This window comes from Hyperoodon ampullatus, assembly GCF_949752795.1.
Source record: "Hyperoodon ampullatus genome assembly, chromosome: 19".
Classification (NCBI taxonomy): Eukaryota; Metazoa; Chordata; class Mammalia; order Artiodactyla; family Ziphiidae; genus Hyperoodon; species Hyperoodon ampullatus.
Window position 1 is genome coordinate 17,066,836 of NC_136932.1, and position 14,460 is coordinate 17,081,295.

The 14,460-nt window shown below is 44.7% G+C and overlaps 1 protein-coding gene across 1 annotated transcript in view; it reads right to left on the reverse strand.

Moving 5' to 3' along the window:
- The window catches only part of TNRC6C (trinucleotide repeat containing adaptor 6C), a gene marked incomplete at its 3' end in the record, with an annotated part of 123,088 nt that overhangs the window by 34,456 nt on the left and 74,172 nt on the right, over positions 1 to 14,460 (reverse strand). The window contains exon 6 of the mRNA XM_079725340.1: positions 7,445 to 10,048. Coding sequence (XP_079581466.1) covers positions 7,445 to 10,048 — 2,604 coding nt within the window. The remainder of the gene's footprint in view (positions 1 to 7,444; positions 10,049 to 14,460) is intronic.

Below are 14,460 nucleotides of genomic sequence, written 5' to 3' on the forward strand. Positions count from 1 at the left end.
ATAACAACCTAAAAGAAATTTCATGTTACATTAATCTCTTATAAAAAAATTTACAAGTGGCAAATATACACTGAAAATTATTTTTGCTTATCTTTTGACCAACCATCAAAGACATATATCTGGGCAAAGAAATGAGAAGATGGCAGATTAGACATGTACAAATAAAGTAATAATAGAGAACACAGACAATTCTCAGGTACCAGCAGTGGGCTGAGAAAGAGCTGAGGCATTCATCTTTAAAGATGGGAACAGAGTGGAGGAATTATGGATAAGGGTGGTTCCAACAAACACACTGATTGCAAGTATTTTTTGCAAGAATTTTTCAGAATTCTTCTTTCATTCCTCCACCCAGTCCTGCTGCCATAGCATCCTGATCTGGGACTGGGATGCAATGAAACTAGATAAGGGTCCCTAATGAATCCAGAAGGTTATAGCATCACTATCTACAGGCACAGAAGAGGTCACGAGACCAGGCAACAGTAAGGATCTCCCCACCTTCTTTATACTTTAGTAAGAAAAACATTTTATGTTACATATGCAAACTTCATTTTTTCCGAATCAACCCAAACTCTGATCTTTTTGCTTTTGCCCATAAGCTCACTTGACACTACTGATAGTCACACTGACAGCTCATATCACTTGTAGTTTTCATACAGATACAGTTTCTCAGAGACAGAACTGTGAATGTTTTAAATACTAACTGAAGAACAGAAAGCATAAAATACAAGTAGCCAACCACAAATTTTAAGTTATTTGGTTAAAATATGGATAGTACCATCTCCATTATGAAATTTATTAATTTTCTGACTAAAAACAGCATGCGATCAGCTCCCATGATGCTTTACTCTAATAAAATGCAATAATATTGATTCACAATAAAAGTACATGCAACTTATGAATCATTTAAAATTACAAGCTCTATGCTGAGCAATATATTATGTAAACTATTATTACCAATATCAGGGAAGTTGGCCCTAATTGCTGTTGTCGGCAATTGCTGACTGTAATATTACCTATAATCACACATAAAAGAATAATGCATTTTGGGAGAAGGAGTTTTACAAATCGAAGGGACAAAATTAAATTAGGAAAATTAACACAGATGACAAAAATTATGGAAGTTTTGGGAAGATGAAATAATACAGGTGTTGCTAAAGGCCAATCAGCCATAAAAATACTGATTTACTGTTGGTAATTAAATAACAAATTCACCTAAAATCTGTCACCCTTATACAATGGCAATCTCTTTGAAAGACAGTACTATAAATTATTTAATTAAGTCAAAACTAAGAATAAGTGTTAAAACCCTGGTAATTATAGTTAAAGAGGTTTTAATTCCTGAGAAAGCAGCAGGAATGTCTACAGAGTTTTGTTTTTTTTTTTTTTTTTTTGTGGTACACGGGCCTCTCACTGTTGTGGCCTCTCCTGTTGCGGAGCACAGGCTCCGGACGCGCAAGCTCAGCGGCCATGGCTCACGGGCCCAGCTGCTTCGCGGCATGTGGGATCTTCCCGGACCAGGGTATGAACCCGTGTCCCCTGCATCGGCAGGCGGACTCTCAACCACTGCGCCACCAGGGAAGCCCTACAGAGTATTTTTATATGGAAGGCAAATGATCTGCAAGCAGCAGGTTCTAAAACCTTAGAAATAAATGGAAGAATAACTGCTCGCTCAGAAAATCAAGAAAACAATGTTTCCAGTTTAAGTTGATCTCTGGCAAGAAAATAATTTATCTATAAGGCCAAACTAACATACACATCAGAATGAGTGCATCACCTGACAACCGAGAGCCTCTGGAAGAGATGCTAAAAACCCAGGAACACCAGAACGTTTTGATGCAAAGCAAATATTTTCGGTAGCTAGGAAATAATTTTAAATACATACTACTAAAATAAATACGGGGCTTCCCTGGTGGCGCAGTGGTTGAGAGTCCGCCTGCCGATGCAGGGGATGCAGGTTCGTGCCCCGGTCCGGGAAGATCCCACATGCCGCGGAGCGGCTGGCCCCGTGAGCCATGGCCGCTGGGCCTGTGTGTCCGGAGCCTGTGCTCTGCAACGGGAGAGGCCACAGCAGTGGGAGGCCCGCGTACCACAAAAAAAATAAAAATAAAAAAAAAATAAAATAAATACGATCTCCACTTTTAATGTTTATTGCTCAAGTGAATTTGGTATCCCTGTTGTTAATAATTTTATAGAAGTTCTTTTAAAGTTGGGCTTAATGAGGCTGAACAAATTTCTATCTTGCATTAAAACATTGATATTAAAGTTTTAAAAAATGGTCCATGGGATACAGGAGTCATTACCCCCCCAACCTCCCTTTTTTTTTTTGGCCACACCGCATGCGGGAACTTAGTTCCCTGACCAGGGATCGAACCCATGCCCCATGCAGTGGAAGCACAGTCTTAACCAGGGAAGTCCCAATTATCTCCCTTCTTCAACTGAACAAACACAGTGCTGGGAATAAAATAACAACAGCAACGAGATGCCACCAGAATATGTAGTTTTCAGTCCGTTTTAAATATACAGTGAGTCCCCTACATACGAACGAGTTACATTCTGAGAGTGCGTTTGTAAGTCCAATTTGTTCGTAAGTTAAAAAGTTAGCCTAGGTACCCAACTAACACAATCGGCTATATAGTACTGTACTGTAATAGGTTTATAATACTTTTCACACAAATAATACATAAAAAACAAACACAGAAAAAGAAAACATTTTTAATCTTACAGTACAGTACCTTGAAAAGTACAGTAGTACAGTACAACAGCTGGCATACAGTACAAGGGGCTGGCATCGAGTGAACAGGCAAGAAGAGTTACTGACTGGAGGAGGGAGAGGAGGTGGGAGATGGTAGAGCTGAAGGATTGTCAGCAACAGGAGACAAAGGGCCAGCTGCAATTTCACTCACTCATCCTGGGCTTGAAATAAAGATACTGTACTACTGTACTCTATACAGCACTGTACAGTACAGTACACAAAACCACAACCACTTGTAGAGGATGCATGCACGTGACAACGTACGCCAGACATGTTGTTACCGAACCCAGGTCCGGCTGCTCGCTGCTCAAAAGCCAATAAAGAGGCCAGGTTGGTGCAAATGAAAGTTTGCTTTAGTTTGGATGCTGGCAACAAGCAGGGAGGGTGGGGAGGGCGGACGACTGTCCAAAGGCCGACTACCCCTCCCCCTGACAATCAGGGGCAAGAGCTTTTATAGACAGGGGGAGGGGACTACATGTAGAAACAATACAGTCAGCTCTGACAGGCATCTTGAAATTGGTCATCAGTGGTCTGACTAGAGTCATCTGGATTGTTTTAGGTAGTTAATCTTCAGTTCCAGGGTCTGTTCGTTTCCATTTCCTTGAGGCCAATTCTTGGAATTGTGGCAGCTTGTCATGCTACAGCCTGCTCATCATGTAGGTAACTTCTGCCACCTGGTGTGGGTTTCAGTATCTATAAGACAGCTCACAGGACACAGCTCAGAATACTATCTACAGCCATTGAGGAGGAACTAAAGGTCCTTGACTATGTTTACTGACTAAACCATTATTATTTGGTCTCCTCTGACTGTTTTCCTTTGTTTCCGCATTTTCTCACTTCTCTGATTAAACTTATTCTTCGGCTGAAGTTTTTCCACAGACAAAAGGCAGGCTGAGGACATGGTGGGAGGGGGCAAGGACCCTAGGGTCCTGTTCCGTTTCAATGTGAACTAACTAATGTGATTGGACATGTGAACACACATTCACATCTTTGAAAGTTCGCAACTTGAAGGTTGGTACGTAGGGGACTTACTGTACATTCTTTATCTATCAGAACGGAGAAAACCAGGGTGCTCAAGTGCTGCAGGCCCAGAAGACTGGTGTGAAAATGAGCACAGAGCAGATAAGAGGCCAGGAAACAGAACCTGGAAAAAGAGGATCTTCACCCAACTCAAAGATTCTCATCCTAAGCACTATAGACAGTTAAGTTGGGAGGTGGCATTCATTCGTTCTTCTGTGAAATAAGAAATCAATGCTAGCTTGTTCCATGGATGCTACTGAGAGAGTTTTACAAGTGTGACAGGCACTCCTTTTGGGGAAGAAAGGTTCAGTTAAAAAGTGACCAATTACAATTAAGTGAAGGAAAAATAAAGGACTGAAAATTTAATTGATTAGGCATTTGAGCGCCTGCTATGTACTTGGTATTTTTAGGTACTAACTTAAGTATTACCGAGATGGGAGTTTGTTCATAATGATGGCACTTAAGCCTAATGTAAATTTATTACAATGCTTGGATGGCTACTGGCTTATGGAGGGGGAGAGCAGCAACAATTTTTCATATTTACTGCAGCAACAATTAATTTTTCACCTTTGAAATCAAGATAGGTACTTAGAGTGAAGCTTTATGTGGAAGAGTTTGCTCAGTCAGATGCAAAGCATCCCATGCTTTTTAGAACGCCCTGTTTCTCGGGCATTTATTTGACACCTCTGTTCCAAAAACAGGGGAGTCTATTTGAGGGTTACAGATAAGGATCCTTTTTAAAGCTGACCACGTGGTCTCAAGTTGCACAACAGGCTCTTAGGAAGAGCTGCCTTTGCCCGTGTTACGGGGTCATCACAGAGGGTAGGTATCAGAAACAGAAAAAAAGGTTTTTATTTTAGTGCATTAATACCGATTTTAAATGGGCTCTTTCTTATTGATATGCTGTGTAGGGGGGCAAATGGCATCTTTGTCGCATTTTTCTATTCATTTTGAACTGAAAGTACCTAAAGTGAAAACCTTCGTGTGTATCCCCAGGATCTGCACTGACAGGCATCTCCTCCTCCTTCTTTTTTTTTTTTAATATTTTTTTTTTTTTTGGCTGCATTGGGTCTTCAGTGCTGCGCACGGGCTTTCTCTAATTGCGGCGAGCAGGGGCTACTCTTCGTGGTGGTGCACAGGCTTCTCATTGCGGTGGCTTCTCTTGTTGCGGAGCACGGGCTCTAAGCGCGTGGGCTTCAGTAGTTGTGGTGTGAGGGCTCAGTAGTTGTGGCTCACGGGCTCTAGAGCTCAGGCTCAGTAGTTGTGGCGCACAGGCTTAGTTGCTCCGTGGCATGTGGGATCTTCCCGGACCAGGGCTCGAACCCGTGCCCCCTGCATGGCAGGCGGATTCTTAACCACTGCGCCACCAGGGAAGCCCTCCTCCTACTTCTTGAGCAGGACTTCCGATTCCCTGGTCCTCCTTCACGTCCAGCCCGACTTACCAAGTCCCTCAACACACAGCAAAGTATAAACAGCCTAACCAAACTGAAACCCAAGAAAAATCTCATACCCACACAAAGGCTTGATTGCTCACAGCTCATTCCTCTTTCAGTAACTACTGCGTGGTGCTTAAAATAGAATTCCTCTGGCTGGAGGGGTCGGTGAGATCGATTTCTGACGTTATGGTGTGAAAATAGTGACGCTCTAACAGCGTCTTGCTGATTCACTCTATCTGCAGGTGACTCTACTTTTGAGTATCATTTTTATACCAAAGGATGATAAAAGAGCAACTGAGCTTCTAGGACAGGGCGGCTTGCAGGCAGGACAATGTCCTCCAGCTTCTGCTCTAAGGAGACTTAGAGAAACAGCACATGTGTTTTATCTACCTAGGGAGAGGATTCCCAAATCCAATTTCTTCCAAGTTTTAGTTCATTGAATGGGTGATATGCTTCTTCCATGATTAACTCACACAATCTCTGCCTTTGGTTATGTTTGTGCCAGAAAACTAAACGATAAAGCAAATATAATACCATTAGAATAAGAATCCAATGCAGGGCTTCCCTGGTGGCGCAGTGGTTGAGAGTCCGCCTGCCGATGCAGGGGACGCGGGTTCGTGCCCCGGTCCGGGAAGATCCCATATGCCGCAGAGCGGCTGGGCCTGTGAGCCGTGGCCACTGAGCCTGTGCGTCCGGAGCCTGTGCTCCGCAACGGAAGAGGCCACAACAGTGAGAGGCCCGCGTACCGCAAAAAAAAAAAAAGAATCCAGTGCAAAGTCAAGTCTGCTTCTGGCTGGAGCCTCCTCCAACCTCATGAGACAACTACAGGGATTACCACCGGCACAGCTGAATGCCTGGCAAAGGTTAATGAGACACATTTCCGAGGAGCTGAGGAGACTAGGTAGATAGGTAGGTAGAATACGGATTAAAAAAATGTTCTGGAATAAGAGCGACATTAGCAGTATTCTTCTGGTTTTCTGATTGAAACATGGCACAATGTTTCACTTCCAGCCACCGTGGGAGGACACAGCCCTAGGCAAGAGGTCATGACCCCACCATGTCACTGGTTTCACTCAGATCAAGCCTATAATGGCCTTCATACTTGACTCTAAATTAACTGGGTAGTTATCTCTCTAACCCCTCACCTCACCACCTCCCAATCCCTCTCAAATTCTCTGTATGTCTTGATGAAACCTGACAAAGTTCAGGGGTGAAAGAAACCGTCTCTGGAGATTCTCCCTTAATCTCATTGCTAGATTCAGAGTTTACTGTGAAGATAATTTATTCATCAAATGTTTTATTAATTAATATTCAATGTTCTCCTGTGTCTGCAAATTGATTTTTAAGTGTCCCAGAATATTTATCTCTAAGTGCACAAGATAATCGGGCTGTATTTCAGGATCTGCTTTCACTTCCTTAGAAACATAAGTAAGGGCTACGCTTGCAGGTCTGGCTCAGACTTACCCCAGGCCTCCGGGCAGAGCTGAGGAGGAGGCTCTGCTCCAAGCCAGCTGACATCACTTTACACCCTACGCCGCCAGTGAGACCCCCTGAGTCTGAGAAGGACTGGGAAGGGCAGCTTACCGTCTCTGATCAGAAGGCAGGCATGGGGTATTTCTCTAGATTATTACTGTACTGTGTCCCAGCTCCAGAATGGGTTTGAACATCCAGACCAATGACACTAGCAATCTCTGAGATTGGTATCCCCCAGTCCCCAAGCTCCCGGGTAATTCTAACGAAAGCCCTCTGGTGTTGAGAACCAGTGGTTTATCTCATAAGGAAGTGAAGACTTGGGACCTCCCTGGCGGTCCAACGGTTAACACTCTGAGCTTCCACTGCAGGGGGCACGGGTTTGATCCCTGGTCGGGGAACTAAGATCCCGCATGCCGTGCAGCAAGGCCCAAAAAAAACCAACAAAAAACTAAAAAGACTTTGTAATAAGTAAACACAAACTAACATAATGGTCCTCAATCTTTCCGAAAAGGATGTATTTCTTCTTTCCTCTCCTTTCTTTTGAAGGTGCTTAATGTTTTTTTCTTGAATCAAAAGCTATCAGAGAATGCTACTTAACTTTCTTCTCTTTGGGTAACATTCAATACGATATTGTAAGGTGAAGGGCACTAAAATCAGTTTAATGTTATTTGCTACAAAAACACTAGTCGAGTATGTGTGCAAATGTAATGAGAATAAACCTTTTTCCTTTGCCTCTAAAGGAACACAGAGCCCCCTCACGTACCTGGACCGAGCAGTGGCGATCGGTTCAGCTGGGCGCTGGCCTGGTGCGTTGGGGGCGCCTCGGCCACATTTGCGTTGGTGCTCGCGGTGGTGGTGCTGGTGCTGGTGGTGGTGCTGACCGAGGCACTGCTCTGGATGCCCGGGTTGTTTCTGTCCCACATGTTTACAGTTTTATTGTTGTAGTTGCTCGGGTCGCCCCAAGCTGAGGTACCGTCATCAATTTCCATTTTGCGTCGAATAGATGGCGGGGAAGGTTCCTCCCAGCCCGTGGCCTCACTGCTGTCCTTCTGTTTGACAGGGACCGGCCCCCCAATCCACCCTGTTCCTGTCTGTTTAACGGAAGTGGCTCCTCCCCAGTTACTCGCGCTGCTGTCTTGGGGTTTGCTCGCCCAGTTCTGTTGGGGGCCGGGCTTTAAAGACTCTCCCCAGCTTGTCCCTGGATTCACCTTTGCATTTGTGCCATTGCCCCAGCCACTGGTCCCAGACCTTGGAGCCTCATTCCAACCAGACCCTGATCGATTACTGTCAGCATCCCATCCAGAGCCATTTTTTTTCCCATCCCCCAAGTGTCCAAGGACAGAAGACGAGTCTGCCCAATCTCCCCCTCCTGCGCTCCAGGCTGGATTCGATTTGTGTCCATCTCCCCAGTTCTGAGATCTGGGTTTTTGAGGCTCACCCCAGGTGGGTGACTTGTCCTCCTGATTTACGGTCCCACTCCAAGCGTGGCCACTCTTGGCCGCAGCAGCATTATTAACAGCAGTAGAGCTTATCGTGTCCCCCCAAACCCCGGGGCCATTTGGCGCTTTGCTGCTGCTGTCTCCCCAACCTGTGTTTGCTGGCGCAGCAGCAGGTGGTGAGCTGACCCACCCCGATACTGAAGAGGTATTTGTACTGTTCATGATGGACCCATCGTTCTTCCCCCCTGAGTTTGAAGGCTGAGTAGCTGCACAACCCCAGGCCTCTGTCCCATTGTCATTCTTTCTCTCAGACCTTGGGGATTCTTCAAATTCCCAGGCAGTGTTTTGCTTTACTGGAGTCTGTCCCCAACCAGTATTAGACAGAACTCTTGGGTCAAGATCGTTCCTTGGCAATTGGATGTGCCCTTGGTCTAGAATCCCTTTGTCTCGCCTTCGGCCTTCTGTTCCTTCCCTCCCAGCGCTTCCTTCGTTGTGGCTGCCAGAACCGTCGCTGCCTCCTTCACTTGCTGTCGTTCCAGAAGATGCAGCTTTGGCCCAAGAGTTCGTGTGTTCGCTGCCAGGCTGCGTGCCAGGATTCTGGCTGCCGACACTGGGACCCTCCCACCCTGTTGATCCTTTCCCATTGATGTCGCTACTGGAATGCTGGTTTGGGGGCTTTCCCCAGTCCCCGTTCACCCCGTTAGAGGGGCTTCGGCTGGGGTGGCCCCAAGCTCCCGAATGGAGGTTACCGACGCCATGGTTGCCACTGCCCCGCCCCCAGGCGAGGATGCCAGGACCGGCAGGAGGTCCCGAATCCCACGCGTTCCCTCCGTTTCCCTCCTTGTGCACAGCACTGCTGGAGCCATTCTGCTTAGCACTTGATGCTGAGTTCACAGTGTCGCCATTCCCCTGATTGAACCCAGAATTGCTATTTCCTGTGGCAGGGTTACCTGGGGACAGTCCCCACACAGAACTGCTGATTCCTTCGCTGCCACCCCCACTGACTTGAGAAACTGATGATCCGTTAGCACCAGGAAGGCCTTGCAGGTGGGGCGGGATGATGGCCCCCATACCAACAGCCATGCCCCAGTTTGGCAGTCCGTTTGTCTGCACTGCATTGATAGGGTTTGGTGAAGAGTTCAGGGGGTTAGTGTTATTTGGTCCATCAGTGTTAAGGTTCTGAGGTTGTACGCTGAAAGACACATTCTGAGAAGTGGACGTTTGTGGTTCTGTGCTCTCTTGCGGCAGCAAGTTTCCCCAAGCACCTAAAGTGCCCGCTGGGTTCCCATTCTGGTTGCCCATGTTTTGACCTATGGCACTGACTGGACTGCAAATACTGGAAGGGTTGCCTGTCGCCACAGTTCCTTCATGTCCAAGTACAGGCCAGGCAGCTGGGTTGGCATTGGGGTTAAGGTTAAGATTAATGCCAGCATTGGAGTTGGAAGCACCCCAGCAATTCTGACTTCTCCCATCTCCGATCATGTTGTCCATCTTTCCATCCCCACCACTGAGGGAGCAGTGAGCCAGGCTGGAGCTGGAGCCCGCAGCTACGCCCCACACTCTGGCTGCGTTTCCATTACCGTTTGCTCCCCCCGCCCCAAGGGCACTCTGATTAGAAGGGCTTTGGACGAGTGCGCCGTTGGTGCCATTATTGCCGTTCGTCTTCTTGGCATGTCCAGTGAAGCTGCCCTGGGCACTCCCTGTAGCCATGCTACTGTTCTCTGAGCCACAGCTGGAGGTACAGTCAGTGTCTGTCGTACATTCTGAGGCAGATTCAGCCTCTGTTCCCGTGATGGAAGGCCACGCCTCCTTATCGGTCCTGTCTATTATCACTTTATCCCAGCTGCCGTTGGCTTCGCTTCTGTAAGTGGGCTGCTGTCCCCAGTGGGAACTTTCATAATGCTCTGCCAGCCCGCTATGGCTGATTTCTGAAAAAGATGAAACAAGTTCAAAGTTAGATTTTCCTCTCACTTACCAGTGAATCAACTGTTAAAACTAGTCTTTGGGGGAAGCTCTTTATTTCGAGTTTTCAATTCTGAATGACAAATACTTAAAAATGACTTCAAGAAAAAAGTTATTTGTCTTCTAAGTAGCTCCCATTCAAAAAAGAGTGAATGCTTCTAAAATTACTTTAATTCTTACCACTACACCATACTATTGAGAAGATTCACAATGCACATTAGCACAGGAGCATCTTTGAAAGCATTTGTAGCAAAGAAAGTGGCTTAACTGGAAGCAGTTTGGAATCTATGCGACTGTGCAACACCTGTGAATACTCAGCTTCTGGGAAACGCTGGCTACAACACTGAAGCTCACATGGATGCTGAGTGCAATTTGCAGTTCTTTTCAAGACTTCTGATGAGTCACAGTATTAGATAGAAGTTACACAGCTCATTTGGTAGAAAAGAATTGTAAATGCCCCGCAGAATCATATAACAGAACCGATATTTTGGGGGTGCGGGATGGAGGGAGAGAGAGAGAAGTGGTTTTAGAAAATGATCTCTCATGTTATCAAGGGCACAAGAGTTAGAACGATTTGATTACATTTATACTACTTTATCTGTTATTACCAGTGATTATGGTTTATCCTGGTTTCCTGTGCATTAATAAAAAATATTCTCAGCCCTATATCTGGTATCTTCTTGGATCTCTATGGATTTCTTCTACATTTGCTTTCTACTTCCTTAATTTAGTCTTTTCTTTGGAGATCCCCAGAATAACTTTATACGATATCTTTATAGTATTTATATCTTTTCACTCTTATGATCCTTTTAAAGAATCTAGTATTTGGTATCTGTATTTTACCTCCTTTAATTTCCTAATTTTTTGAGTATTTCTAACATTGCAATCAAACTTATATTCCAACGAATTTTCCAACAGACTTTATTTGAAGTATGCATCACTCAAGACCTCACACAGTTTAGAAATCGTTGACAGTTTCTTTAAATAGTATGATATACAGATAACTACAATTCAATATTTCTTCTCTTTTAGAACACTTTCATTATTATGTTCTCTGCAAATTAATTTCAACAAGAAAAATCTTACTCATGGACAGTACAGCTGGGTTCCCCCCCTAATCTCTTTTATAGTTTGATGGAGCTAAAAGAAAAGAGGAAGTATTCAAAGAATTATCACCATCACTAGAAAGAACATACTAACTTCAACCTTAAAAAAAAACCCAAAACAAATGACTTTTGTTGCCTGATTTAAAAGGAATGTAATGAATTTAGAATGATGGTCTAGGTGATTCTAAAGTAGGCAGGTAGGGACTTCCCTGGCAGTCCAGTGGTTAAGGTTCCATGTTCACAGTGCCGGGGGCACGGGTTCAATCCCTGGTAGGGGAACTAAGATCCCATATGCTGCATGGCATGGTCAAAAAAAAAAAAAAAAAAAAAAACACAACTGTGTCACTTGTAAGAGGTTTTTATTCTTCTTTTAAAAATTTTTTTGGCAGCATTGGGTCTTCGTTGCTGTGCACAGGCTTTCTCTAGTTGCGGCGAGTGTGGGCTTCTCACTGCGGTGGCTTCTCTTGCTGCAGAGCACGGGCTCTAGGCACGTGGGCTTCAGTAGTTGTGGCGCATGGGCTTAGTTGTTCCGAGGCATGTGGGATCTTCCCAGACCAGGGCTCAAACCTGTGTCCTCTGCATTGCTAGGCAGATTCTTAACCACTGCACAACCTGGGAAATCCGAGGCTTTTGTTCTTAAGAAAATAAAGAAGTAAATATTAAAAAAAAAAAAAAGGTAGGCAGGTAATTCCAGGTGAAAACTACAAAGGGAAAATGAATATAGGCAACAGAAAACTTTAAGTATCTAAATTACCATAAAACAACGAAGTTCCTTATTGCCAAATATTGATATTAGGGGTTGGCTCTGCTACCCTGGTTTATGACAATTTCCTCTGTTGGTTTTGCCTATACTATAAAAACTAGCTTATGTAATAACCAATTTAAAGAGATCAACAAGGGCTTCCCTGGTGGCCCTCAAAATAAAGAGATCAATGAGCCACTCATCATTTAACACTGAAAATAAGACCAAGTTAAAAAACAGAGATTATCCCTAAATGCCTATCGACAGATGAATGGATAAAGGTGTGGTACATATATACAATGGAATATTACTCAGCCATAAAAAGGAACGAAATTGGGTCACTTGTAGAGACGTGGATGGACCTAGAGAAAAGGCTAACCTTGGAATTAAGGAGATAATCCTGTGAGAAAAAGGATTTTTTTCATTCACGTAAATTTTAAAAATCCCAAATTTCATGAAAAATATTAGTCATTAGGTAAACATAAAGGTGTATCAAGGGTATGTAGCGGCGCTGTGCAGCCTGGGCTCTTTCTAACAAGTGTGTCTGTCTTCTGAAGGGATGACCCCCACAGTGATCAAGTTCCACTGCTCAGTCCTTCCTCGGGGTGGAGAGGAAGAGCTCAAGGGCAGCAGAGCCAGTTCAGCACCAGCGAGGCAGTGCTGGCAGGAGCCCCAGCACCCGAGACGACAGAGGGCAGGATGAAGTCTCGCCTGTGCATTTACACACTGGAGTCTCTAGGACACTTTCACTTACTACGACTGGATTCTCCTATGAGAATCTAGGAGAATTTCTAACTGTCTCCCCGAGACCCATTCCTGCTCCTCTCCAGTCTCTTCTCAGTAATGCACCAAATAGTCTTTCCAAATGCACCTCCAGCAGATCATGAATGCCTACTCACACACTTCCAAAGGTTCTTCACATCAAAACTATGAGGTATCACCTCACACTGGTCAGAATGGCCATCACTAAAAAGTCTACAAATAATAATTGCTGGAGAGAAGAAAACCCTCTTACACTGTTGGTGGGAATGTAAATTGGTGCAGCCACTATGGAGAACAGTACGGATATTCCCTAAAAAACTAAAAACAGAGTTACCATATGATCCAGCAATACCAATCCTGGGCATATACCCAGACAAAACTATAATTGGAAAAGATACATGCACCCCTATGTTCATGACAGCACTATTAGAATAGCCAAGACATGGAAGCAATCTAAATGTCCACTGACAGAGAAAGAAGATCTCACATGATATCACTTGTATGTGGAATCTAAAAAAGTTATACAAATGAACTTATTTACAAAACATAAACAGACTCACAGACATAGAAAACAAACTTAAGGTGACCAAAGGGGAGGGGGGGAGGGATAAATTAGGAGTTTGGGATGAACAGATACACACTATTATATATAAAATAGATAAATAACAGGGACCTACTGTAGAGCACAGGGAACTATATTAAACTATAATAGGGAACACTGGAGTAAGAGCAGTTCTGGGAAGGAAAGAAGAAAGGGAGATGATGGACTAAGATCCAGACATATTGAGTCTGGGGTGCTTGCAAGACCTCTGAGCGGATCCGTCCACAGTCCTGGGAGAAGCAAGTCAGAAGCTCAGACGTTAACGTGCAGTTCATCAGCAGTCCCTCCGTGTGGACTCACGCATCCTTGCAGGTGCTTCATCCAGCTCCTTAAAAGGCCATTAGCACCACTCTTCTCCCCTCTTCACTCCCCTCCATCACCTGCTTCAGTAGCTGGATCAAGTGGGGGCTACGTCCAACAAGCACTGGGGAATCTATGTGTTGTCATCCACTCAACAGGACACTTTTCTCAAAGGTGAGAATGTGTCTGCAAGTGGTGCACACCAGGAGACCAGTGCTCCTAACTCAAAGGTGAGCTAAGTGTTCTGGAATGCAGTACAGATGGTGGGAAAGGAGACGAGAGAGAGAAGGCTAGAGGAGAGGAGATAAAAGAGGGAAGGAGGTGAAAGCATGAGATGAAATGTCCCCCTGGGAATTCCCTGACAATCCAGTGGTTAGGACTCGGTGCTTTCACTGCTGTGGCCCTGCGTTTAATCCTTGGGCAGGGAGCTAAGATCCCTCAAGCTGTGTGGTGTGGAAAAAAAAAAAAAAGGAAGGAAGGAACAAAAAAAGAAATGTCCCCCAAACACCAAGGGAGTTTTACTGAACGGGTACTTAACACCTGTGTTTTGGCACAGAAGGTATAAAGGACAGGGGGTCACTGCTACTAAAGGAACCTAAAGGAGAAGCTCAATTCTCACCAGTGCACGGGACAGCTCAAGTCCATTTTCAGGTGAGGACTTCTGTCCTAAGCTTGCAAAGACGGCCACCCTTACATAAGGAACTATTTGGAGGGGCTTAAAGTGAGGCTAACAAGTTATTTGCTACATACATTTATATGTGTTATTACCATGTAAGCCACTAAAAATATTTTTCTACTTAAAATGTTTTTAGTTGTAATGGAAACAGTGGATAAGGAAACAAAATGAAAGAGACAAATATTACGATG